The sequence below is a fragment of the Pelophylax lessonae genome (genome assembly GCF_965119305.1).
Source record: "Pelophylax lessonae genome assembly, chromosome: 5".
Taxonomy (NCBI): Eukaryota; Metazoa; Chordata; class Amphibia; order Anura; family Ranidae; genus Pelophylax; species Pelophylax lessonae.
In genome coordinates, this window is record NC_138772.1 from 444,115,620 (window position 1) to 444,143,525 (window position 27,906).

The window sequence follows — 27,906 nt, forward strand, 5'->3', positions numbered from 1 at the left end:
GGATAGTCGCTGGATTACACAGAGCATGGAAGTCCCGCTTACCCGGCGACCGCTGTCATACGAAGTCCTGCCTCCTGGACCGGCTCCTATGATAGACGTCACCAATGTGCTGTCTATCACAGTAGCCAGTCGAGGAGGCGGGGCTTTGTATGACAGCAGGAGATCCCCCCTCTGTTTGTAATCCTCTCCTCCCCTCCCCTCCCCTCCAAGGTGGCCTCTGTCTACAGATAGTTGGAAACCACTGTGACTGTGCCCCCGACTTGACTTCCTTCCTCCCCCAGCAAAAAAATAAAATTGTCAGGGGGCAGTGGGCCGCATTGCCTGCGGTTCTGGGCTGCATGCGTCCCCTGGGCCGCAGGTTGGACAAGCCTGATATAAACCATAATCCTATTGATAATCAATTAAAGCAATTAGAGTGATTCCCTGTAGTAATTGTTTTTTCTCAGTAAATGGGGTTCCTCTAAAGGGAACTTCCTTGAAAACTGAAAATCTGCTGCTCCAAGGTTTTCTTGGGAGAGATTTACATTACAGGTTTTATGTTCTGTACTACTTGATGCTGAAATCTGGTATTACAAATTGACCCATCAAATTGAATCTTTCTTTATTTGAACCAGGATGTTTCTCTGGTCAGGCTCCACCTCTCAAAATAGGTTGTTTAATAGGAGTTTTATGAGGTGGGGGCCCTCCACATTGCTAAACAAAGGGATCCTTATCAAATAGGTAGTTTTAATTCTTTTTCAGGATGTTGCCTTTTAAGATATAAATTGGCCCATGAGGGACCTTCTGAATGAATCTTTCTATGGGAATTACAACGTTTAAGATGTAGTTATGTTTTGGTAGTGTCAAATCAGAGAAAGATGTTGGTAATAATCTGTAATTTTAATGGCTGTTTGTATTGTAGAAGACCTTGATGATCTTCGAATGGAAGGTGTTACCAGTGTGATGCCATCTGGAAGTAAATTTAGCCAAGGACGTAGCACCTATACCACTGAACCTCAAGCAAAAGTCACACTCAATATCTGTTCAAGATGTGCAAGGTAAAGATGGCAGAGAACAATCTGACACACTGTATTGTACAGCCATGTAACAATGAATTTTTTCATAACGATATGTTATAGTAAGTGGTGAGGTCTACAATGTTTACACTCATGTCCTGACATGGGCAGCTGACAGTTTCAGCTCTTCCCTGGTAGAGTGGCTGCAGGTGCTTTGGTTAAAACTTGTTAAAGGAAATTTTACCAACACAAATGAAGGAACGCAAAGGGTCAGTCCACACAACATTAATGTTGATGTTCTTGTAGGACAGTGGCGGTCTGTATGCACACTTTTCACTGCCAGGAGATCTGGCTCTCATGCTGGAGATATAATAAAAGATACAAGTAGCTGATAAGTGTTTTAGCTTGTTGCCATGTAGTGCTAACTAAAAGCAATCTTTTGGGTCCAAGTGACCCTTTTATTTAATTGTAGAGATATTGTTCACAAAGAAAAACCTTGTTAGGACCAAGACCTCCTGACTGGTGAAAAGTGTAAATGTTTCACACCTCCTCCTGTCTTGCAGCATGCCAAAGAATAATTGCTTACTGCAAGACTACAGATGAAGGGCTATGAGAAGGTGTTTGCTTCACATGTAAATTAATCACTTCACAGAGAGCAGGGCTCTTGGACGGCGGGATTTGAAGAGTATGACTCTCCTTGTTAACACTGGTTGACATATTTAATGGAGCAGATCTGAATTCTAATTCAAATTGTGATCCATTCTGCCCAGCAGCAGCACAGTTAGCTTTCAGAACAGGTGGTGTATGAAGGTTTTTCCTTCTTAAATAATGCTGTGATCTCTGAGGTGGGACTTAGGAGGTGAGGACTCTTCCTGTGGGTGTGATTGGGTGAGCTTAAGTGCTAATCAGAATGTATTCCATCCCACCAACCAACAGAGCTGTGAAGGAAGTTACATCATTTGCAGAGTCTGAAAGACTACTAAGAGGAGTGTTACAGACTCTACCTGCTGCAGGAAGGGGTTGTGGAAGGGACAGAGTCTATCAGCAGGACATGCAGAGTGTCACATGATACAAAGCCACAACTAAACCCAGAATAACAGGAGATCTGCAGAAAACAGAGTAACATGGTACAGTGGTATGATCTATGCTGATATATATATATATGTATATATATATATGTATGTATGTATGTATGTATGTATGTGTGTGTGGGTGGATGTATGTATATACACACTGCTCAAAAAAAAAAGAATCCTCCAGAAAGAGCTCTACAAAATGACCTTCAGCAGGCCACTGGTGTGAATGTCTCTGACCAAACAATAAGAAACCGACTTCATGAGGGTGGCCTGAGGGCAAAACCTCCTCTAGGGGGCCCTGTGCTCACTGCCCGACACCATGGAGCTCAATTAGCATTTGCCATTGAACACCAAAATTGCCAGGTCTGCCACCCTGAGCACATGTGACAGACATGAAAGGGTCTTGAGAAGCCGTGGAGAATGTTATGCTGCCTGTAACATTGTTCAACATGACTGGTTTCGTAGTGGGTCAGTGATCGTCTGGGGAGGCAAATCCATTGAGGGATGCACAGATCTCTACAGGTTAGACAATGGCTGCAGGTTAGACCCTGTCTGCTCTTAGGTATCGGGATGAAATCCTTGAATCCATTGTCAGACCCTACGCTGGTACAGTTCTTCCTGGTGCACAATGCTCAGCCTCATGTAACAAGAGTATGCTGTCAGTTCCTGGAGGATGAAGGAATTGATACCATTGAATGTCCCCTATACTCACCTGACCTAAATCCAATAGAACACCTCTGGGGCATTATGTTTCGGTCCATCTGACGCTGCCAGGTTGCACCTCAGTCTGTTCAGGAGCTCAGTGATGCCCTGGTCCAGATCTGGGAGGAAATACCACAGGACACCTTCCGTTGTCTCATTAGTAGCATGCCCCAACATTGTCAGGGATGCAAACAAGCACGTAGGGATCATACAAACTACTGAGTACTATTTTGAGTTGCTGCAATGAAATTTCATCAAAATGGACTATCCTGCTGCATCATTATTTCACTTTGATTTTCGAGATGTCTTTGAATTCAGCCCTCTATAGGTTAATAATTTTAATTTCCATCAAATGATGTGGCATCCTTTCATTCCTTACACATTAGTATAAATATCCAGTATGATATTTTTCCCCATTTAAGATCTGATGTGTTTTCAAAGTGTTCCTTTAATTTTTTTGAGCAGTGTATATACTGTATACTACTATTTAATACAGTAGGATTTTCCAAAGAGAAGCAGCACAGGCAGTTTGCCTTTTGTTTTGCTCACTATCCTATTATGGTATATAGTGGGGAAAATAATTATTTGATCCCCTCAAGATTTTGTAAGTTTGCCCACTTACAAATAAATTAATTGTCTATAATTGTTATCATAGGTGTATTTTAAATGATAGAGACAAAATATCAACCAAAAATTCATAAAAAAAATGTGATACAAATGTTATAAATTGAGTTGCAGTTCAGTGAGTAAAATAAGTATTTGGTCCCCCTACTTAACAGCTTTGGGGCTGTTTCTCTGCTAAAGGTACAGGCAGACTTTGCTGCATTAAGGGCCAATGAAGGGGGCCATGTATTGTAAAATCTTGGATGAGAACCTTCTTCCCTTAGTCAGAAAACTGAAGATGGGTCATGGATGGGTCTTCCACCATGACAATGACCCCATACATACCACCAAGGCAACAAAGTAGTGGCTCAAGAAGAAGCACATATTAAAGTGGAGTTCCACCTATTTTTGTGTATATTAAAAGTCAGCAACTATGAAAAGTGTAGCTGCTGACTTTTAATAAACACACTCTCACCTGTCTAATGGTTCAGTAATGCGGCCGGCGGGAGCCTCGGTTCTCTCCCTCTTCTCCCCCCCGGTGCCAGCATCACTAGTGTGGACACCTGGCTGTGACAGCTTGCGGCTTCACAGCCGGGAGCACACTGCACATAAGCGGGTCGCGCTGCACGTCCTGAGTGGACGGGCAATCTTCTTGAACCTGTGATGTGTCCCAAAAGATTGCAGGGAGGGAGGGGAGGGAGGGGAAGAGGAGAACTTCCGCCTAGGCAGCCCGAGTGGAAGTGGGAGTGGGTACCTGTCAAATCTAGGCATGTCAGGGGGTCAGGAGGCTTTAAAGTGGAAGTTCAGCTTTTGGGTGGAACTCCGCTTTAAGGTCATGGAGTGGCCTTGCCAGTCTCCAGACCCTAATCCTATAGAAAATGTATGCAGAGAGCTGAAACTTCAAGCTGCCAAGCGACAGCCAAGAAACCTTAAGGATTTAGAGAAGATCTGTAAAGAAGAGTGGACCAAAATCCCTCCTGAGATGTGTGCAAACCTGGTAACCAACTACAAGTAACATCTTACCTCTGTGCTTGCCAACATGGGTTTCTCCATCAAGTACTAAATCATGTTGGGGATCAAACACTTATTTTTTTTTTTTTCACTAAACTGCAACTCAATTTATAACATTTGTATCATGTGTTTTTTTCTGGATTTTTGGTTGATATTCTGTCTCTATCATTTACAATGCACCTATGATAAAAAATTATAGACCCTTCATTTCTTTGTAAGTGGGCAAACATACAAAATCTGCAGAGGATCAAATATTTTTTCCCCACTGTTATAGTGTAATGGAGTACAAATGGAGGAGATGAGTCATTGTTAATTTTCATGTGTGTCTTAATGTGTATGCCTATAATAAACATTTCTAAAAACTGTAGTAAGAACTCCTTTTTGAAGGCTTCTTTCAAATTTGTTCTGCTTCCCCATAGTTTTGAAGGTAAATCTCAAAATCTTTGTAGTGGCATATATCAACTGTAGTGCACACAGGATGAGCCCCCACTTCTGTGTTTACAGGATGTGCTGGCTGGTGAGGGGTAAAAATTGGGGGCAGGGGTATCCTTTCCAAACATGTGATTAAATACTTAAAGCAGAAACAAACCCCCCCCCCTCCGATGCTGCTTTTAAAGCAAGCCAGTATGTAAAGATATTCTAATACTTTCTGGAATTTATTTCAGCCCCAATCGCATGGGCTTTACTTTATTCCAGCTGAATGTGTGTTTCCTGTGATAAGCCAGGGCCATCTTAACTACTATCTCCCGAGTCCTTAGTGTAATGTACTTCCACCCTTTTAGCTAGTCTGTTCTGCAATCTTGCGCATGGACATGGGGTGTACGAGGAAAGTCTGAATGAGATTGTAGCCTTGCGATGTGCCACAGAGAGCTGATAGGACAGGCATGGCACACTTCTTAATGGAAAGAGCATGCCATGAATTAGGGGAGAGATGCACATGCGCCTTTTGATGTCACTACAAAGAACGAGACAGATTACAAGCCAATGAAGCAAGTAAGGTGACGTCTATATACTGCGACTAGCAGTGCTTTTAATGATGAGGTGTATGTGCAAAAGTTATTGGGGAGAGTTTACAACCACTTTAAGGACAACTGTAGTATAAATGTATGACATATAACATTTTTTGCCTATATACAATAATAATAATAATAAAACATTATAAGCACAAGCTATATTATAATATTTTTGTCCATGTAATAAAAAAAAATGTGTTTTCTAATACTTCATGTCTGTAGAAGATGACAGTTAAGGCATTGTATTGTTGAAACAAAATATGGAGTACTGATTGATTTGTACTCAAAACGGGCTTACCAGTATTTTGTTCTTAATGTATTTTGCCTACGGCAATCCTTTTAAACCTTTTAGACTTCATTTTAATCATAGGGGATTTCTAGGGTTGGGTGGGTGGTGAGACGTGCTCTCAGGGGCCAGTCAGTCCATTTATTTAACCCATTATTTCTTATATCTGTAAGGATGCATAGTTGGTATGTCTACTCACTCCTTGTATGACAAGAGACATTCAATCCTGAATATCTTACCCAAATGTATCACCCTCATGTCAACATACTGTACCCCTTGTCTGACACTTCACAAGACTGCATTGCTAATTTCACCCCAGGCATTGTTATGTGTAAACCTGCAGCTTCCAAACTCATACTTATTACTGAATATACCAGGTGGGGCCACAGACATAATTGTGTTTTTTAAATAAAGATATTGGTAGACAGCATGCCAACATCATGAAGATATGACATACAGTATATTACGTAGATGTCACAGCTTGTTAATGCAAAATGATTATCTACAAAAGATTACACTTCTTGCACCATGTGTTGGTTATAGATAGCTCTTTTACATAAACATAAGGCTCTTTACATGCCCAAGAGCTTATTTAATAAGAAAGTGTAATGTAGTGATGAGGGACATCCCATCATGACCATTCTCAAATGTCTGGTTTGCCCTAATATTTGCTTGCAGATCAGAGATGAATTTAAATTAGAATGGGTAATGGCTTCATCCCTCCTCATCCATTGGACTTCCATTGATATAGGTTGCACTAGGCACAAAGAAGCCGCTCCATTCGTATTGTCTGTACTGGCATGGCCTGTTGCATCAGACACCTACTCCTTCAAGTGCATCTTCCTTTGTGCAGTGACAGGCAGGTGTACATCTCTGACCAATTGTGCTTACCCCCCTGGTTTAGTGTAGGAGCATGACCGATGTAACTGGGTGCCCTGGACATCAAAAGGGCCCTTTGTCACAGATGCTTCTCCAGCTGTGGATTTGCGCAGCTCTTGAATCCTGATTGTGATTGATGATATTTATGATTCTCTACAGATTATCAATATATTCAGATGAATCAAACGTTGACTTATTTCATTTGAATTGATTTAAGAATCTAGCTCATTTTGGGTTTATTACAATTTCGAAACAGTAATTGCATTTTGATTAAATATATTTCATTAAGTAATTGTGCAAATAAGTGCAGCGCAAAAAAGAATATTCAATGATAAATGCATATAAATCACATTTATAAATGTAAAAAATCCAGATAAGTGGGTGTATGATACAGTCCACCGCAAGTGTGTATAGTGGTAATAATCCAGTGGTGTGATATATCCTCTTATGTTAATCTTCCTTTCACCAAGAGAGAGAGAGTGCACTTCACCCAAGCACCACTTAGTGTATATGAGTCCACCTTACCAAATAGGGGAACTATCTAAAACAGGTAGTCAGGACACGCTTTATGTGTGATCAATGCTGGGACATCAATGAACTTTCCACAGAACCTTCCACATGCATGTCACACCAAAAGGTATCCACCGGTAATCACAAATAAGAGAAAACTCTTATGGTGTAGTAAGTTGATATACCAATATATTTCAAAGAGGGAATACTCACAACGAAACGAAGTAAAATGGCATTGTACCATGTACATCTCAATAAAAACGCCTAAGTCCTTCCTTGTGCTACACTACAGTGTACTGACGCATTTCGTCATCAGGGAGAGTGGCCATGCTCCCTGATGATGTCCGCTGGGCGGGATCCAATGGAGGTGACGCGTGCACGTAGGCCAGGACCTGGAAGTGGACTATAGCGTAGCACGTGGAAGGACTTGGGCGTTTTCACTGAGATGTACATGGTACAATGCTGTTTAACTTCATTCTTTTGTAAGTATTTTTGATCCCTCTTTTAAATAAATTCGTATATCAACTTACTACACCATCAGAGTTTTCTTAACTTATTTGTGATTCCCAGGTGGATACCTTTTTGGGTGACATGCATGTGGAAGGTTCTGTGGAGAGTTGATGATGTCCCAGCATTGATCACACGTAAAGCGTGTCCTGACTACCTATTATAGGTAGTCCCCATATTTGGAAAGGTTGACTCCTATACACAATGTGGTGCTCAGGGAAAGTGTACTCTGTCTCTCTTGGTGAAAGGAAGAATAACATAAGTGGATATATCACACCACTACATTATTACCCCTATAGCACTTTTTACCACTTGCGGTGGACTGCATTATACACCCTCTTATCTGGATTTTTTTTCTATAGACTTTACATTTAAATTTGTGATTTATATACATTAATCTTTTTTTTTTTTGTTTTTTAGTGCTGTTCTTATTGGCACAATTACGTTTTTTGGTCAGTATCACTACGGTCAGTAAACTTTCAATGATAATGGTAAACAGGACAAATAGAGAGGGGGAATCTCCTTAACAGGAACACAGACCGCAATAAAAACTGACAGGTGTTTTAATCCCTCTCCACTCTATCCAACACTAACAAAAAAGCTTTGCCTTTAGTTATACTTTAAAAATGGTATTTACTCTCAAAATAAAACTATAATTTTACCACTTTACAAAATCTGGTTTGGCCCCATCTTGAGTATGGCATCTTGGTTTTGGTCACCAATGCTCACGAAGGATGTGCTTGAACTTGAGAGAGTGCAGAACTGTTAAACTGTTAAATTGATGGTTTTACTTTCACTTTAAGGCAAAAGATATAGCACAGTGCTTTTGCCATGTCAATTGTCCTTTTCTATTTTGTACAATACCTGGCTGATCCTGCCTGTTCCTGTCTTCCCCTCTTTAACCACTTACCGCAAAGTGACGTAGGACCACGTCGGCAAACTTTGCGGTAGTATACCGGGATGATGCCTCTAGCTAGAGGTACCATCCCGGTACCGTGGTTTACAGCCGACGGTCGGCTTTCCGTTAGTAACGACCGATGCGGCTCGGGAGCCACTCGATCGTTACCCGGATGGGCGGGAGGGGACGTCCCCCCTTCCCGCCGCCTTCCGTGACTTTGCTTGGGGCTCCCGTCCCACCGGGAGCCCCGAGCACCCAGCCGGCACATCCGCCGGCTGGATGGAGTCCCGATCAAAGCCGGAAACGGGTAAATCCCGGTTACTGTGCTGCAAAAGGCGGCAATTTTAGAAAACGGCTGTATGCTGTATGTTTTCGGCATTTTGCATACATGGAAGTGTAGTGGAGGGGTCTAGGGTCTTTTAGACCCTCGATCCCTCCATAAAGAGTACCTGTCACTGCATATTGGTGTCACAAGGGATATTTACATTGCTTGTGACAGCAATAAAAGTGATCAGATTTTTTTTTTTTTTTTTAAAACCTGTAATAAAGTTAAAAAAAATAAAATAAATAGGAAAAAAAATAAAAATAAATTTTAGCCACCCCTGTCACCGTTTGCTCGCGCACAATAAAAAACGTATACAGAAGTCGAGCCGCAAATGAAATCGCTGTTCAAACCACACATGTGAGGTATCGCCGCGATCGCCAGAGCGTGAGCAATAATTTAAAAAAAAAGAGCTACACTCTAACTCTAAACTGGTAACCGTTAAAAAAAATTTAAAGCGTCGCCTATTGACCGTAGTTTGTCGCCATCCCACGGGGGGGGCAATTTTAAACTGTAACATGTTGGGTATCTATTTACTTGGCGTGACATTATCTTTCACAATATACAAAATGGGCTAACTTTACTGTTTAGTATTTTTTAAATGCAGTGAAATGCTGTGATTTTTCAAAAATTTTCCAAAAAAAATGGCGTTTTAAAGACCGCTGCGGAAATACCGTATGACAAAAAATATTGCAATGACCGACAATTTATTCTCCAGAGTCTTTGCTAAAAAATATATATATTTAATGTTTGGGGGTTTTAAGTAGTTTTCTTGGAAAAAATACTGGTTTTAACTTGTAAACAAAAAGTGTCCGAAATAGGGCTGGGGCTTAAGTGGTTAAACTGACCACGTTTTTCATGGCTGCTGATCGGATAGCATGTTCCATTTTTCGTGTCTCCATCATCCATCTATTTCCTCAGCATCTCTGCATCACCTCTTCTCCTGCTCCCTCTCTCCCTGTCTCTTTCATAGTCTGTGTGAGAGCCAAGCTCCTCTCCATCCCTCCTCTCTGCCCCTCCTCTCCTCTCATGCCTGTATAATTATTTTCCCTGCAGCTGCTCCATTGCTTGTAAAGTAAAGAAACATATTATTTTCTTTGATCCTCTCTATTGTAGGTCCCTGTACAGTGTGTGAGTTTTCCTAAAATTTTAATGTTAAATACCTCCTTTGCAGAGCCCTGCTGTGCAGACACATGACCTCCCTCTGCTAGCTTGCATTCTTCAGAGAGAAATCTCAGGCCCTCCCACTGTACTCACTAGGGAAGGAAAGAGGAGGGAGGTCACATGACAGGACAGCAGGGCTCTGCAAAGAAGGTGTTTAGCATTATAAATTTAGGAAAACACACACATTGTACTGAACAGGGACCTAAAGCAAAGAGAATTAAAGTAATTAATACATGTGACTTTACAACCACTTTAGGCCTTTTTCCATGGCAACGAAACGCTTAACAGGGAATATGATCACAATATACAAATCTGTAAATGGTTACTTTAGCATTGGACAAAAAATGGTTAAATTTTGACCACTTGCTTGGCACTTATACCCCCTTCCTGCCCAGACCAATTCTCAGCTTTCTGTGCAGTCGCACTTTGAATGACAATGTCATACAACAATTTACCCAAACAATTTTTTTTTTATTTGTTTCACATAAATAGAGCTTTCTTTTGGTGGTATTTAATCACCACTGGGTTTTTTAATTTTTTTGTTAAAGAAACAGAAAAAAAAAAAAAAAAACATTTCATAGCTTGTTATAAATTTTGCAAACGTGTATTTACTGTTAGAGTGGTAAGGATGTGGAACTTTCTGCAGTTGGTGGCGTCAGCCGGGAGTGTAGATAAATTTGAAAAATCTTTTAGATGTGATTCTTGGTGAACGCCATGTACAGTGATATGGAAAATGGTAGTCACATAAACACACACATCATCAGTGGAGCATCGGCCTGAAATGAATTGTACATGTCTAACCATTTGTGTATTAGAAGTGCCCTCAACATAGTCCTAAAGGAAATACTAGTACTGAGAGAGAGAGTCACTACTTAATGAACCTTATAAAATACTAGGTGCCTGGCTGTCATTCTGATCCATTACCTTTAAAGGCCATTTCACTTTTGCAACCAAATTGAGAAAATACCTACTTAATATTTCTTACATTTCATCATTCACATAGCAGAACTTAAAACAAATATTTAAAAATTGCAGCTTACCGTTTTTAAATGCTCTTTTCTGGAACTTCCAATAGGGAAACATTCTACTTGATAATCCATCTGGAGGATCAGATCAGATGAGAATGGACAGGCGGTCTGTTCTCATCGATCTCCCATAGAGGACAGCGGGGATTTGACAGCTCCGTCTCTGCACGCAGATCGGAGACGGAGCTGTCATCCGCCTTCTCATTGGTGATTGGCGGAGCGATCCCCGCTGAGCAAAACGGACTCCGTTGGGCGCACCGACCATGTGAAAGGAGCCTTAACATTTTTTTTTTAGATATGCTGTGTGAATTGGAACACATAAACAAAACTATAGTGAGATTTTCCCAAATTTTACTGCAAATGTAAAAATACACTTTTTAATACTTTTTGAGTCACTGACCCAAAACAAGTATGCAGAATAGGTGTCCTTACATCATCGTCTGCATACTTGTGGGTCAATGACTAAGCACCGAAGCCATAAACAGCTAGGCAACTAGTAATTTCTGAAGATGTCAGCAATGGAAGACTATTATTTTTTCCAATCCAAGTTTCTTTGAAATGCTAGTTTATTTTCCCACTGCACGTAATGATTTAGGACTTATTTACACTTGGAGTTAAGGGGCAGTACAACCTTCTGGTTGAGCTGCTTTTTACATATTTACACTTGGAGTTAAGGGGCAGTACAACCTTCTGGTTGAGCTGCTTTTTACAGCCACTCGGTTGTTTCACTTTGTGCTACAGAGACAGCGGCCAGGGGTGCACACATGCCGCGGACGCGATGCGTTGCTGTCGCAAGCAGAGTGCAAGCGCTCTGCAACAGTACACAACACATGCGGTTGTCTGGTAGAAAGGAACGCAAAGCAGGTTTAAACAAGCCCTAACGCAAATGAAAGCACACAGGATCATAGAATTGATCTCACGTGTATGTAATCTTAGACTTCATTAGTTCTCTTACCTGGTTCGTGGATATGGGTATCTCCTTTTTGCTTTTTTCACAACCGTTATTTGAGTAAATGGTTAATCACTCTGGACCTAGCCTTGCTCAACTGCTTTTTAATTTCTTAAAAAAGTATTAGTACTAGTGAAAATTCAACAGATTACTATTTCCCCGAAAAGCTGATTATGCTGTATTTTATTCTGTTTTATCCCTGTGTTTGTAGACTGCATCCCTGCCAGTCTCTGCCAATGTAATATTAGCAATAGGTTAATATTGATCGGCTTTTCTGATAAACATTTTATAATCGTACTTATAGGAAGCTTAAGCTGGTTCTGGCTTATGCTTGTGCATTGGGCTATAGTTGATTGATTAACCCATGACTGGCCTGGGTAATATATTGTTTTTGACTGGGCACATTAATATAGTTTTGCAATGTTGTGGTTGAACACAGTTCTGTTATTTCTTGTAGTATGTATTAACATATTAGGTTGCTTTTTTGTCCCATTTGGTTCATTCTGTTTAGGTATGTATTATTGTATATTTTAGATTATTGTAAATAAATAAAAAATACTTGACAATAAAAATTGCAAATCCTATGTGATAAGAAAATATGTAACTTCTGTTGCTACCAAGGAGCAAATAGAGAAATGCAGGGACTAAAGCTGGCCATACATGATTAGATTTTCACATGAATGTTTGTACGGAAATTCTGAAAAATCATTTGTGAGAATATTTTTTCTTCCCATCAATGAGGCAACTTATTTTGCTTGAACACCCTTAAAATTTTGTTCAGACCTGCTATTTAAAAGGAATCTTAAATTTATTAAACAGGCTTTATTACAATATGTATGAATTTTCCCAAACAAAAACCACATTTGCAGTCAGAATTTTGTTTGTTTGAGAAAAAATGCCCACTCTTTTTGAACTTTCTTGTAACTGCAGATCAAAATGAACATCTATTTGACCCAACCATTAGATAATAATTTAAACTTTTAAAAAACAAAAATTTGCACTACTACTGGTGTATGGGCAGCGTTAATGGAAGACAACAACACATTGGTACATTGTAGTGATGATAATAATAGTTGTAATCTTTGTATCTGACTCTTACAATGATGATATCATGACAGCACGTAAATAACACTGATAGTGTAAGGTCCTGTGTTTGTATCAGGACTTCCTCCTACCAATACAATTTATTGGACCACAAGATCAGATTGACATGTTGGCACGTGTAGGGTGTAGTGCCTTTTTAGAGGCACCACTACCCTGGTGATATTAGTGGGTGGAGTTTTGCACTTTATTTTTAGCTGTGGGAGGGGCTCTAGGCAGAAGGAGGAGGGGAGCAGGTCACCCCTTACCAACATTATGTAAGTCTGTGATCTGTGCATGGGAGAGAGAGAACCCTATTTAGGGCTGAACCAGTGGGAGGCTAGAGATGAGGACCAAGGAGGGTGACTCCCAAGGGAGAAGGTTTCAGGAGATGAGCTACCCCAGACCTAGGGTTAGCAGGTCTGGAATGTGGATGTCTTCTGGGACTGTGACTGGCGGTGGTTCCCAAGGGAGGACCCAAGAATGAGGAACCCACATCAGAGTAGTTGAAGAAATGACAAGTGTTTGATAAGACATATCTCTAGTCTATGCACTGTACAGATTCATGGAACTATGGTGTCCTGTACTGTACAGAAAAAATATTGTTATCCCAGTGAGTTATGCAAGCTGTTCTTCAGTAAAGCATTTAAAAAGCATCTTGAGTGGACATTCTTTATTCTGGGAAACAGGCCTCTGGCCAGGAATATATGAATACTGTGAAGGGGGTGGGACTCAGGACTGGAGTATTTGTGATGGGACGGGATAGTGGCTGAGGTGGGGAGGAAGATGCCAGAGTGGGAAAAAACACTGAAGACTGCTGGAGATGTGAGAAATAGATAACGGAACTGACCTGTAGTGCAAAACAAGGGGAACTGTTCAGGACACTGCGGATAGGAAACTTCAAGGCCCCTCCATGCATCTAGGACCCCAGGCCAGGGCAGTTCCTAGAGATGTCTGTGGGAAATGACAGCCCTAGCTGTCAGTCCAGACACTTTCACTTGCTTTCTCGCAGTGCCCCATGGGACAGGAAAGTGCTGGAGCGCCCAGGCACACAGGGGGATCATATGTGGCTCAGACAGGGAAGTGGTTCGTGTGGTGTGGCAAGTACAGGAATGATGTTTCTCTCCCTCTGGCATTCAGCTGCTGGAGAGAGAGACATACAGGGCATTGTTTCTGTATTTGCCACACCACACAGACCTGCTTCCCTGTCTGGGCCCCTCTGTGAGCCTGGGCCCCCTATAGGAGGACCAGTGGTCCTCCCCTATCAGTGGCCCTGTATGCGAGTGTCCTATCCGGAGAAGAAGTGGGGCAGGACATGGAATAGCTCGGCAGGAGGTGTAGTCCAATCCAGGTCCCTTACCGAATTTCTGAATTGAGAAAGAGAGACACCTATGTTGCACCAGTTGTCTTAAACTGATCTGAAATGTAGACTAAATGCATCAGAAAGAAGGCTCCATTTTCAGATTAAAAATAGCCCTTATGATGGCACTAGTATTAGTAAATCTCCACTACTTGCAAAGCAGGCTAAATAAAATGTATTTAGCATCAGTGTGAACTAAACATTTAAGCTGGCCATAGAAGGAGAGACTTTGTTTACTGCAACCCACGGGTTACAGGAAGAAAATTGCTTGATTCCACATCAACACGGTCAGAATCCCTGCCGCAGAGCAATTGTGTTCTCCCAGCAGGGGGGGAGTGGTCCCCGCCAGGAGAACACAGTGATTACTTCTAGTGGCTATAATAATTACTAGCAATAATCACATGAAAAATCTTATAGGCTGGTTGTATCCAAGTTCATCGATCGGGTACATTCAGCCTGCCCATACATGGTTCGAATCTCGGCCAGTCCCTGCTGAATCAGCCAAGTTTTAAATAGTCAATGGCCGGCTTTAGAAACATAAGCTATGTAAATGTAATGTGTGATGCAAAGAAAATAATGTCTACGTCTTTGTAAACTGGGCCTTTGTTTTTCTTGTGTTTCAGATTGCAAGGTAATAATCTGGCTCAGGGAGCAGAGGAGACAGCCAAAGATCGCTCCTCTGCAGATAAAGCTGCAGCAAATGCTGTAGGTGAGTAAAAGCTATTTCAACTGTTACATTTTTTTTAGGAATGATGAGCTCAAATACATTGCATCATTTTTTAAATTTTTGTGTGAGTAAGTTCAAATCCTAAATCTGGTTCATTTACAGACTTTTTAAAATTGTAGTGAAGTCTACCTGGACACTTCTACCTACAAGTAAGCTTAGAACAAAGTTTACCTGTAGGTAGTGTTGAGCGAACACGGACTGTATTATTCGGGTTCGTACCGAATAATTGGATTTTTGTTACCCGAACACGGACCCGAAAACTTTACTGTATGTTCGGGTTTAAAATCCGTGTTCGGTCATTTTATTTCCTGTTTTGTATGTAATGGCGCGCTTTTAATGGCGGGCTTTTAACAGCCAATCAACAAGCATTTAACTGGTGTGCCTTAAGCCATCCCAGCCATGCCTACTAATGTATTAGTAGCTGTGATTGGCCATCTGAAGCATGTGACCCATGTCTTTATAAGTTCGAGACCCAGCGCGCTGCGTCATTCTGCTGTAGTATTAGGGAGAGAGCACACATCATACGTGCTGGCTGCTGATTAGGGACAGACAGTGAAAAATTGTGTCCAAAAAGAATGCAGGGACAGGTCGGAGTGTAGGCAGGGAAAGTTATTTGAGCATTTTAGGGACAGGCTGCAGAGATTAGGCAGGGACAGTCTACATCGATTTTGCTGTGTGGGGGGTGGTGCAGTGAAAAATCTTTTTGAGCATTTTAGGGACAGGCAGGAGAGATTAGGCAGGGACAGTCTACATCGATTTTGCTGTGTGGGGGGTGGTGCAGTGAACGATCTTTTTGAGCATTTTAGGGACAGGCTGCAGAGATTAGGCAGGGACAGTCTACATCGATTTTGCTGTGTGGGGGGTGGTGCAGTGAACAATTTTTGCCCTCACTTGAGCCCACTGAGGAAGAGGAGGGAGAACAAAAATCTATTTTTATCAGTCAGTTGTGTGCAGCGTTCATCAGTTATATTTTACTACAAGTTAAAGGGGAATTTTTTTTTTTCCCTCTCCATAGCCTGCTTGCTGCTGACTCTGAGCTGACCGTGACATAAGACACTGCTGTGTTCACATGTGCTATTGAGTGATTTTCAATTTTATACACTTTTTTCTATTCCACTATTCAATATACACCCTTTTGGGTTAAAAAAAAAATTAAATTGTGGCATAGTCTGTACTAATCTATTTAAAAATTACAAACTTAAAGGGGAATTTTCTTTTTTTTCCCCTTCTTAGCCTGCTGCGGAGCTGACCGTGACATAAAACATAAGACACTGCTGTGTTCACATGTGCTATTGAAAAATCACCAATTTTATATCATATTTTCTATTCCGCTATTCAATCTACACCCTTTGGGGTAAAAAGAATTAAATTGCGGCATAGTCTGTATCGGTACGTGTGAGATACACCTTCCAAATTTTTGGGGCGCATCTTCCACCACCGAGGATTGCAGGGTGCTTCAGTTTGCCTCCTGTTTCAAACTCCTCCTACTCCTCATCCTGCCTTTAGGGTACAAAAAATTGTAATCGGGGACTAGTCTGGGTTTGTACGTGTGAGATACACTTTTTTATATCATATTTTCTATTCCGCTATTCAATCTACACCCTTTGGGGTAAAAGGAATTAAATTGCGGCATAGTCTGTATCGGTACGTGTGAGATACACCTTCCAAATTTTTGGGGCGCATCTTCCACCGCCGAGGATTGCAGGGTGCTTCAGTTTGCCTCCTGCCTTTTCCGAACTCCTCCTACTCCTCATCCTGCCTTTAGGGTACAAAAAATTGTAATCGGGGCCTAGTCTGGGTTTGTACGTGTCAGATACACCTTTTGATATCATATTTTCTATTCCGCTATTCAATCTACACCCTTTGGGGTAAAAAGAATTAAATTGCGGCATAGTCTGTATCGGCACGTGTGAGATAAACCTTCCAAATTTTTGGGGCGCATCTTCCACCGTCGAGGATTGCAGGGTGCTTCAGTTTGCCTCCTGTTCCAAACTCCTCCTACTCCTCATCCTGCCTTTAGGGTACAAAAAATTGTAATCGGGGCCTAGTCTGGGTTTGTACGTGTGAGATACACTTTTTTATATCATATTTTCTATTCCGCTATTCAATCTACACCCTTTGGGGTAAAAAGAATTAAATTGCGGCATAGTCTGTATCGGTACGTGTGAGATACACCTTCGAAATTTTTGGGGAGCATCTTCCACCGCCGAGGATTGCAGGGTGCTTCAGTTTGCCTCCTGTTCTGAACTCCTCCTACTCCTCATCCTGCCTTTAGGGTACAAACAATTGTAATCGGGGCCTAGTCTGGGTTTGTACGTGTAAGATACACCTTTTTATATCATATTTTCTTTTCCGCTATTCAATCTACACCCTTTGGGGTAAAAAGAATTAAATTGCGGCATAGTCTGTATCAGTACGTGTGAGATACACCTTCCAAATTTTTGGGGCGCATCTTCCACCACCGAGGATTGCAGGGTGCTTCAGTTTGCCTCCTGTTTCAAACTCCTCCTACTCCTCATCCTGCCTTTAGGGTACAAAAAATTGTAATCGGGGCCTAGTCTGGGTTTGTACGTGTCAGATACACCTTTTGATATCATATTTTCTATTCCGCTATTCAATCTACACCCTTTGGGGTAAAAAGAATTAAATTGCGGCATAGTCTGTATCGGCACGTGTGAGATAAACCTTCCAAATTTTTGGGGCGCATCTTCCACCGTCGAGGATTGCAGGGTGCTTCAGTTTGCCTCCTGTTCCAAACTCCTCCTACTCCTCATCCTGCCTTTAGGGTACAAAAAATTGTAATCGGGGCCTAGTCTGGGTTTGTACGTGTGAGATACACTTTTTTATATCATATTTTCTATTCCGCTATTCAATCTACACCCTTTGGGGTAAAAAGAATTAAATTGCGGCATAGTCTGTATCGGTACGTGTGAGATACACCTTCGAAATTTTTGGGGAGCATCTTCCACCGCCGAGGATTGCAGGGTGCTTCAGTTTGCCTCCTGTTCTGAACTCCTCCTACTCCTCATCCTGCCTTTAGGGTACAAACAATTGTAATCGGGGCCTAGTCTGGGTTTGTACGTGTAAGATACACCTTTTTATATCATATTTTCTTTTCCGCTATTCAATCTACACCCTTTGGGGTAAAAAGAATTAAATTGCGACATAGTCTGTATCAGTACGTGTGAGATACACCTTCCAAATTTTTGGGGCGCATCTTCCACCACCGAGGATTGCAGGGTGCTTCAGTTTGCCTCCTGTTTCAAACTCCTCCTACTCCTCATCCTGCCTTTAGGGTACAAAAAATTGTAATCGGGGCCTAGTCTGGGTTTGTACGTGTGAGATACACTTTTTTATATCATATTTTCTATTCCGCTATTCAATCTACACCCTTTGGGGTAAAAATAATTAAATTGCGGCATAGTCTGTATCGGTACGTGTGAGATACACCTTCCAAATTTTTGGGGCGCATCTTCCACCGCCGAGGATTGCAGGGTGCTTTAGTTTGCCTCCTGCCTGTTCCGAACTCCTCCTACTCCTCATCCTGCCTTTAGGGTACAAAAAATTGTAATCAGGGCCTAGTCTGGGTTTGTACGTGTCAGATACACCTTTTGATATCATATTTTCTATTCCGCTATTCAATCTACACCCTTTGGTGTAAAAAGAATTAAATTGCGGCATAGTCTGTATCGGTACGTGTGAGATACACCTTCCAAATTTTTGGGGCGCATCTTCCACCGCCTAGGATTGCAGGGTGCTTCAGTTTGCCTCCTGTTCCGAACTCCTCCTACTCCTCATCCTGCCTTTAGGGTACAAAAAATAGTAATCAGGGCCTAGTCTGGGTTTGTACGTGTGAGATACACCTTTTGATATCATATTTTCTATTCCGCTGTTCAATATACACCCTTTTGGGGTAAAAAAATTAAATTGCGGCATAGTCTGTATCGGTACGTGTGAGATACACCTTTTTATATACTTTTTTCTGTTCCGCTATTCAATATACACCCTTTTGGGGTGAAAAAAATTAAATTGCGGCATAGTCTGTATCGGTACGTGTGAGATACACCTTCCAAATTTTTGGGGCGCATCTTCCACCGCCGAGGATTGCAGGGTGCTTCAGTTTGCCTCCTGTTCCGAACTCCTCCTACTCCTCATCCTCATCCTGCCTTTAGGGTACAAAAAATAGTAATCAGGGCCTAGTCTGGGTCTGTACGTGTGAGATACACCTTTTGATATCATATTTTCTATTCCGCTGTTCAATATACACCCTTTTGGGGTAAAAAAATTAAATTGCGGCATAGTCTGTATCGGTACGTGTGAGATACACCTTTTTATATACTTTTTTCTGTTCCGCTATTCAATATACACCCTTTTGGGGTGAAAAAAATTAAATTGCGGCATAGTCTGTATCGGTACGTGTGAGATACACCTTTCAAATTTTTTGGGCACATCTTCCACCGCCGAGGATTGCAGGGTGCTTCAGTTTGCCTCCTGTTCCGAACTCCTCCTACTCCTCATCCTCATCCTGCCTTTAGGGTACAAAAAATTGTAATCGGTGCCTAGTCTATGTTTGCACGTGTGAGATACGCCGTTTTATAAAAAAATTTCTATTCCGCTATTTAACATATACCATTTTGGGGTAAAAAAAATTAAATTGCGGCATAGCCTGTGTTTGTACGTCTGAGATACACCTTTTTATATACTTTTTTCTATTCCGCTATTCAATATACACCCTTTTGGGGTGAAAAAAATCAAATTGCAGCATAGTCTGTATGTGTACGTGTGAGATACACCCTTTCAATTTGTTTGGCGCATCTCCTTCCACCACCGAGGATTGCAGGGCGATTCAGTTTACATCCTGTTCCTAACTCCTCCTACTCTGCTTCCTCATCCTCTACTGCCTCCTCATCCGGTCAGCGTAACACCTTCAACACCAAATTCAGCAAAGCCAGGGGTAAACGACAGCAGGCAGTTTTAAAACTTGCATGTTTGGGGAAAAAATCCCACACCGCGCATGAGTTGTGGAGGAGCATGGAACAGCAGAACGATGAGTTGTTGGTGCCAGCGAGCCTCAAGCCCGGCATGGTGGTGTGCGATAACGGGCGAAATATCATAGCAGCTCTGGGCCTAGCCGGTTTGACGCACATCCCTTGCCTGGCGCATGTGTTGAGTTTGGTGGTGCAGAGGTTCCTTCAAAATTACCCCGATATGTCAGAGCTGCTGCAGAAAGTGCAGGCCGTCTGTGCGCACTTTCGGCGTTCTCACCCTGCTGCTGCTCGCCTGTCAGCGCTGCAGCGTAACTTCGGCCTTCCCGCTCACCGCCTCATATGTGATGTGCCCACAAGGTGGAACTCCACCTTGCACATGCTGGAAAGACTGTGCGAGCAGCAGCAGGCCATAGTGGAGTTTCAGCGGCAGCACGCACGCATGAGTCGCTCTGCGGAACAGCACCACTTCACCACCAATAACTGGGCCTCCATGCGAGACCTGTGTGCCTTGTTGCGCTGTTTTGAGTACTCCACCAACATGGCCAGTGCCGATGATGCCGTTGTCAGCTTAACTATCCCACTTCTATGCCTCCTTGAAAAAACGCATCGGGCGATGATGGAAGAGGATGTGGCACAGGAGGAGGAGGAGGAGGAAGAGGGATCATTTCCATGGCTTTTAGGGCAGTCATTCACAAGTGGCTCCGACGGTGGGTTACTGCACCCACAAACGCCAGGTACATAATTGTCCAGCAGGGGCACAGTTCTGGAGGAGGAGAAGGAGGAGATGGAGGAGGAGATGGAGCCATGTTCACAGCAGGGTGGCACCCAGGCCAGCTCATGGCCATCACTGGTGCGTGGCTGGGGGGGATACAGAAGACACAGACGATACACCTCCCACAGAGGACAGCCTTTCGTTGCCTCTGGGCAGCCTGGCACACATGAGCGATTACATGCTGCAGTGTCTCCACAATGACCGCCGAATTGCCCACATTCTAACTTGTGCTGATTACTGGGTGGCCACGCTGCTGGATCCCCGTTACAAGGACAATGTACCGTCCTTAATTCACTCACTGGAGCGTGATCGCAAGATGCGCAAATACAAGCGCACGCTGGTAGACGCGATGCTGCTGACATTCCCACCTGACATTGGGGCCACAGTGGAAGCACAAGGAGGAGGAGGAGGAAGAGGTCGCCAACGCAGCCAGGGCACCACCAGCACCTCAGAAGAACCCTTCAACTTCTACATCTCCAAATTGGGCACATGGCCTGAGCTTGCCCTTTACGCCTTGGAGGTGCTGGCGTGCCCTGCAGCCAGTGTATTATCTGAACGTGTATTTAGCACGGCTGGGGGCGTTATCACAGACAAGCGCAGCCGCCTGTCCAGAGACAATGTGGACAAGCTCACGTTCATTAAAATGAACCAGGCATGGATCCCACAGGATTTTTCCGTACCTTGTGCAGAATAGAGATGGATACCGACCTTACCCAGCCATTATTATATTTTTGATCTTTCTCACTCTTTTGGGGGTGTACCCTAATTTAAAATGACTGAAAAAAAGCAGTGTTGGCTACCTCGTCCCCCTCCACCGCCGCTTTCCACCTACACCGCCACATCCACTGCCACCTCAACCTCCCTCCTACTCCATATGGGCCTCGTCCTTCACAGATTAAGAAAATTGTTTTATTTTTCTGTTTTTTTTTGTTGTTTTAAGTTATTTCCCTATCCACATTTGTTTGCAGAGCACTTGCCATGCTCTTAACTACGTTTTGCTGCCACTTGCAGCACTCTAGCCCTTTCCATTGGTGTTTTAGAGCCATTTTAGGGCCTGAAAGTTCGGGTCCCCATTGACTTCAACGGGGTTCGGTGTCCGGGTAAAGTTCGGAAAAAGTCCGGGACACAGACCCGGACTTTTTTTTCAAGTTCGGCCGAGGCCGCCGAACACGGACATCCAGGTGTCCGCTCAACTCTACCTGTAGGTACAAGGAATATTCAGTGTTCTTGCAGCCGATGATGTCACTGGCGCATGCGCTCTGAAGAAACCCCATACTGTTCCATTCCTTCAGAGCCCTGTGCTGTAAACAGTGACTCCCACGCACATCATGGCTCAGCCACTGAAAGGACCTCAGCCTGCGAACTGAAAGGAAGACCGGTTGAAGAGGGAAGTCCTGTCTGCGGTGACAGAATGCTGCTGGAGGACTTCGGTTGAAGGTAAGTCTTTCATAATGTGCTAGTATACTAGCACATTATGACTTTACCTTGCAGGGAGAAGATTTTTATTTTTTTTTAGTTAACTTTACTACTGCTTTAACTTTTTCTTACGTGGTAAAACATAGTAAAGTGCCCATCTTAAAGTTGAATTTCAGACAAAACATTTATTTTCGTTTTAGACAGTGTGGGTGGGTAGAACCTCTGTCTGTTTCTTTTTTCTTGTTTTTGGATTATACTAGGGTCTAGGATTAGTTGTGTGGCCAGGTTAAAAATAAAGTTTTAAGGTAAGGTTTGGTAAGGGGTGATTTGTGAGGGGAGGTTAAAGGAAAAGTACAGTCAAAGCTCCTGCTGAGCCTATTTTCACAGGGATTTGGGATAAGTCTATTTTTACCAGGGATTTGGGCTGAGCCTATTTTTTCCATGGATTTGGGTTCAGCCTTTTTTTTCACCAGGGATTTGGGTTGAGCCTATTTTCACCAGGGATCGGGTCCAAACTCATCATTTACCATTTTTGACCATCAGTGGGTAGAAAGATTATCTGGACTCCTTTGAGTTTTTTCTAAAGTGGATAAGTGCAATATCAAATCCTCAATAGCTGAATCATCATACCAGTGCCTTTCTATTGCTCCCCCCCCCTTCCCTACTCAGAGGACTGGTTAGGTGAGGTGGATGTTTCCAACCCTTGATCCATCACTCAATACTATTAATACCTGTGGTCTTCACAGACACCTGATGAAGTGATCTTGCAATTCAAAAAATGGATATAGCCTCCACACCACATAACAGGCATACAGGACAAGAATGGATTGGCACCAGTTTGAAAATAATTTAAATATGTATGGACAAGGAATGGTTATGGTTTAGGGTGTGGTTAAATTAGGCTCTGGGTAGGCAAATGTGTATTTTATGATGATGCCAGTGGCTTTCAAGTTACATGAAGTACCAAAATAGACTTGAGGAGGCTAATCATGAATATGTATTTTATGATGTTCTAAAAAAAAAAAATGATTTAAACAAAAGCAAAAACTGTGAATAAACTTTTGACATGTTAAGTCTCAATACCCAAGAGTTTTTGTTTATATATAGTATGAGAGGGATGTGGTGCAACAGACTAGACCAGTGCTTGTTTATTATTGAACAAAAAAAACGCTTTTGGCAATCTACCAACCTATCTATTCTGTAATTTCTGTGACCGAAAGCTAGAAAATAGGCCTTTATGTTGCCAGAATTGTCAGTCAAGTTTTCAGCCCATGATTGCAACTGTAGCATATTTCTCTGTCCAATATTCAGATTTCACACTTGATATCTCACTAGTGTCCTTTTAATACCCAAATTGCCTTGTTGTTGTTGCTTGTCGTTGAAGTCTATAACTTGAACAAAATTTTCAATAATCACTATATTCAGCAAATCTAAACATGCCCTGTTAAGTAAGTCACATATTTACTTTATCGTTAATGGAACACTTATGTTCGTAACTTGGAAAATATGGAGATATTACAAATCTGGAAGAAGATAGATGACAGAACACTGTCATTTAAACTGAATTCTGCACTTCAGCTACCTTAAATATCCTACAGGCATCAATTATATTGCAACAACATTGAGACCTAACCTGTGGTAATTCCTGGCACTGTGTATCAGCCTGCTTGTCTTCATCATGATTAAATAAGTTACACTGCTTCAGTACATGAAGACGTCACTCATCAAAATAGATTCAGTGGCAGGCATGATAGAAAACATATTACCTGTGTAACTCAAAACCTTCTCTTAAACCTATTTGTATAGATTTGGCAAGAAACATGGGGGTTTACATATTTCAAGAGATTAATTATTTCAATGTAATTATATGAAACTGCATTTTTTTTGTTGTTGTCTGCTTGGAACAGAATCAATGCCTGGAGCAGAAACCTTAATGGAGGATGATGAAGAATTTGAGAGTGCCTCTCAAGTGACAGGACCTGTAAGTGGAAGAAATTACTCTGGTTTAATTAATTATTTGAAAAATGTATTAGCATGGCCAAGTAATTTATAAGGGGAAAAAACCCTGAATAGTATGTACTTGAAATGATGTAATTTATGGATCTGACTTTGAGTTTGAAATATGTTGGATGTATGGGTACAGATTTATCATGCTGGAGCCTAAAGAACACAAAATGTAAACTTGGTCTTGGCTACAGATGGCCCAGTTTGTAACACATTTGACCTACATCTTTGATTTGTTTATGATTCATTGAATGCACTCTTACCACTCAATATTTCACTCTTCCCACAAAACCCCAAAACTTAAAGCATAACTCCACTTTTGTTGAGAAAAAAATATTCCCCTCTTAGTGATCCTATGTACATTACAAGGTCTTTAACACATTTTGTTTCAGATTCCTGGCTTTTCTTCTGAAGAAATCCCTGTTTGTTCCTCTGTGCTGAGTGGGTCAAATGGGAGTGGTTTCATAATTATCTATCAACTGTGACAGCTGCAGCGCTCTAATGAGGAAAGCTGCTGGGCCTGCATCGCTTTAGACATGTTCCTATTGGAAGTATCTCACCAAAAATACATTTTTGTTGCAGGGGATTCCCTGAAATCTGACTTGTATCTTAGTGCAGACTTCTGGGAAAATCAGTGAGCCAATCACACAAGCAGCAAATGATGTTTCTGGGGTGTGGTCAGTACGTATTCTGTGTACAAAACAGCTCCAGGTAGCCATATTGCATTGCATTTTCAGAAAATAACAGCTGCAGATTGAAAAGGAAAGGTAATTTTAAATAACATTCAATTACAATATGATTTGTGTCGCAATTTTATTGTTTTTTTCTTCATTTGCTTTTTTTCCCCCCATGAAAGTGGAGTTACCCTTTAAAGTGGAACTTACTGTATATGAACACTGCAAACTAAAAATGCAATTTAATTAATTTGTAATATTTAGCCACTTAAGCCCCGGAAGAGTTTACCCCCTTCCTGACCAGGCCCTATTTTGCGATTCGGCACTGCGTGACTTTAACGGACAATTGCGCGGTCGTGCGACGCTGTACCTAAAAGAATTTGACGTCCTTTTTTTCCCACAAACAGAGCTTTCTTTTGGTGGTATTTGATCACCTGTGCGATTTTTTGCTCATGCGCTATAAACAAAAAAAAGCGTCAATTTTGAAAAAATAACAATATTTTTCAAATTTTTTTATATGAAATTCCCCCCAAAAAAATGTAAAAATAAAAGTTTTTTAACATGTTTGGCCAATTTGTTTTCTGCTACATATGTTTGGTAAAAAAAATCGCAATAAGCGTATTTTGATTGGTTTGCGCAAAGTTACTGCGTTTACTAACTACGGGAAAGATTTTTGTCATTTTTGTTGTTTTTTTTTTAACGAGTAATGGCGGCGATCTGCGTTTTTTTTTGCGGGACTGGGACATTGCGGCGGACAGATCGGACCCTTGACTGACATTTTTGGCACTTTTGGGGGGTACCAGTGACATTACTACAGTAATCAGTGCTATACATTTGCACTGTTACTGTAAAAATGACACTGGCAGGGAAGGGGTTAACTTTATTGGAGAAGGAGGGGTTAAGTGCGTCCCTAGGGGCGTATTTCTTACTGTGCAGGGATAGGGCTGTGTGTGTAACAGCAGAGATCAACGGTCCTACATAGCAGGACCTTTTGATCTCTGCTGTTACACAGGGGAGAATGACAGGCGGCTTTGTTTACATTAGCCGCCCGCCTTTCTCCCTCTGTAACTGACGATCGTGAGTGTCCGCCGGTCTCTCGCGCGGAGGTGTCCGTGAACGAGCGGGAGCGCGCCTCCGGCGGCACGCGCTCGCCCCCCTTGGCTCACAGGCTAGTGACGTACCGGTACGTCACTTTGCCTGCACGGAGCTGACCTCCACAGTATATGTACTTGTGGCGGTCGGCAAGTGCTTAAAGCATTCTCCCCCATCTGTCTATGTCTCCAGGCTTAATTTGTTGAGAAATCACTTTAAAAAAAAAACCCCTAGCATTTCTTGTTGTGGCCATTTGGAGTAAGGGCAAATCATTCATTAAAGTAGTCACTTCTTGGTATCCATCTGCCCTTAGGTCAGGCAATCAGATGGGAGGGCATGCTTTGCTGGCTGAGAAAGCCCCTTCTCCAGATGAAAGAAAATAATTGACCATGCAAACTCCTGGGATGTAGGACATAATTTTGGCCTAGGCCAGAAACTAGGAAACAGCTGAAAAAATGAAAAAAAAAAAAGCAGACAAAGGTTAAAACAGGTAAATATATCTGCCTTTCTACAGTGGGTATAGAAAAGAATCCCCCCCCCTTAAAATAATCACATTTTGTTGCTTTGCAGCCTGAAATGAAGACAGACAGTTTTTTTATTCAGCTGTATTTACTCAGTGCAACTTGTAACATCCAAGTGAAAGATATAACACCAACATGTCAGAAAAAAATAAAACAAATTTCTCAAGCAAAATCAATGAGTTGGAAAAGGATCACCGCTTCGTGTCAGTATTTTGTTGAACCACATTTTGCCCTAATTACATTTTAGTGGGTTGGGATATGACTCTACTAACTTTGCACATCTGGACTTTGCAATATTTGCCAACTCTTCTTTGAAGAACTGTTAAATTTCAGTTAAATTTGATGGTGACCGTTTGTGGACTGCAGCCTTCAAGTCATTCCACAGATTTTCAATGGGCTTTAAGTCTGGGCTTTGACTAGACCATGCAAAAAACATTCTCTTTTTTCTCCTTCAACCACTGTGTAGTAATTTTTGCTGTTTGCTTTGAGTCATTGTCATGTCGGAAGGTAAACCTTCCCATTGACAACTTTCTGGCAGAGGACAGCAGATTTTCCCCAAGAATTTGGCGGTATTTTGCCCCATCCATTTTTCCTTCTATCCTGACAAGTGCTCCTTTCCCTGCTGCAGGAAAACGCCCCCATAATAGGATATTACCACTTCCATACTTTACTGTAGGAATGGTGTTATTTGGATGGTGAGCTGTATTGGATTTCCTCCAGACATATTGTTTGGTGTTGAGTCATATTTTAGTCTCATCTGACCATAACACCTTTTTCAATGTGACCTCACAATTTTTAAGGTGTGTTTTGGCAAAGCTCATTGTGACTGCATCATGGCCTTTTTGAGGAGTGGCTTTTTTCTTGCAACCCTCCCGTACAAACCACATTTGTGGAGAATTGGTGATATTGTTGTCACAATCACACTCTTTGTCATAAATTCCTGCAACTGCTTCAGAGTTGCTTTAGGCCTCTTGGCAGCCTCTCTGACCAGTTTCCTCCTAGCTCTTTCATCCAGTTTGAAGTGACAACCTAATCTAGGGAAGGTCTGGGTTGTACCAAATACCTTCCACTTCTTAATAATAGACTTCAATGTGCTTCTTTAACTTGGATGTTATAAGTTGTATGAGTAAATCCAGCTGGATAAAATAGAAACTGTGTTGGTCTTCATTTCAGGCTACAAAGCTACAAAATTTAATTATTTTAAAGGGGGGTGCAATACTTTTCTATGCCCGCTGTATTTAATAAAGCTAGTAGGATGAGGATTAAAAAATAGCTAATATTATTTGGCAGAGTAAAATCCCACTTTAATGACTAAATACCTATGCTTAAAGA

General features: G+C 41.9%; 1 protein-coding gene across 1 annotated transcript in view; it reads left to right on the top strand.

The window, feature by feature from the left end:
- Nucleotides 1-27,906, top strand: part of LOC309556811 (uncharacterized protein C8orf34 homolog) — a 424,769-nt gene that overhangs the window by 247,268 nt on the left and 149,595 nt on the right. The window contains exons 8-10 of the mRNA XM_082259329.1: nucleotides 902-1,037; nucleotides 15,004-15,089; nucleotides 24,191-24,264. Coding sequence (XP_082115455.1) covers nucleotides 902-1,037; nucleotides 15,004-15,089; nucleotides 24,191-24,264 — 296 coding nt within the window. The remainder of the gene's footprint in view (nucleotides 1-901; nucleotides 1,038-15,003; nucleotides 15,090-24,190; nucleotides 24,265-27,906) is intronic.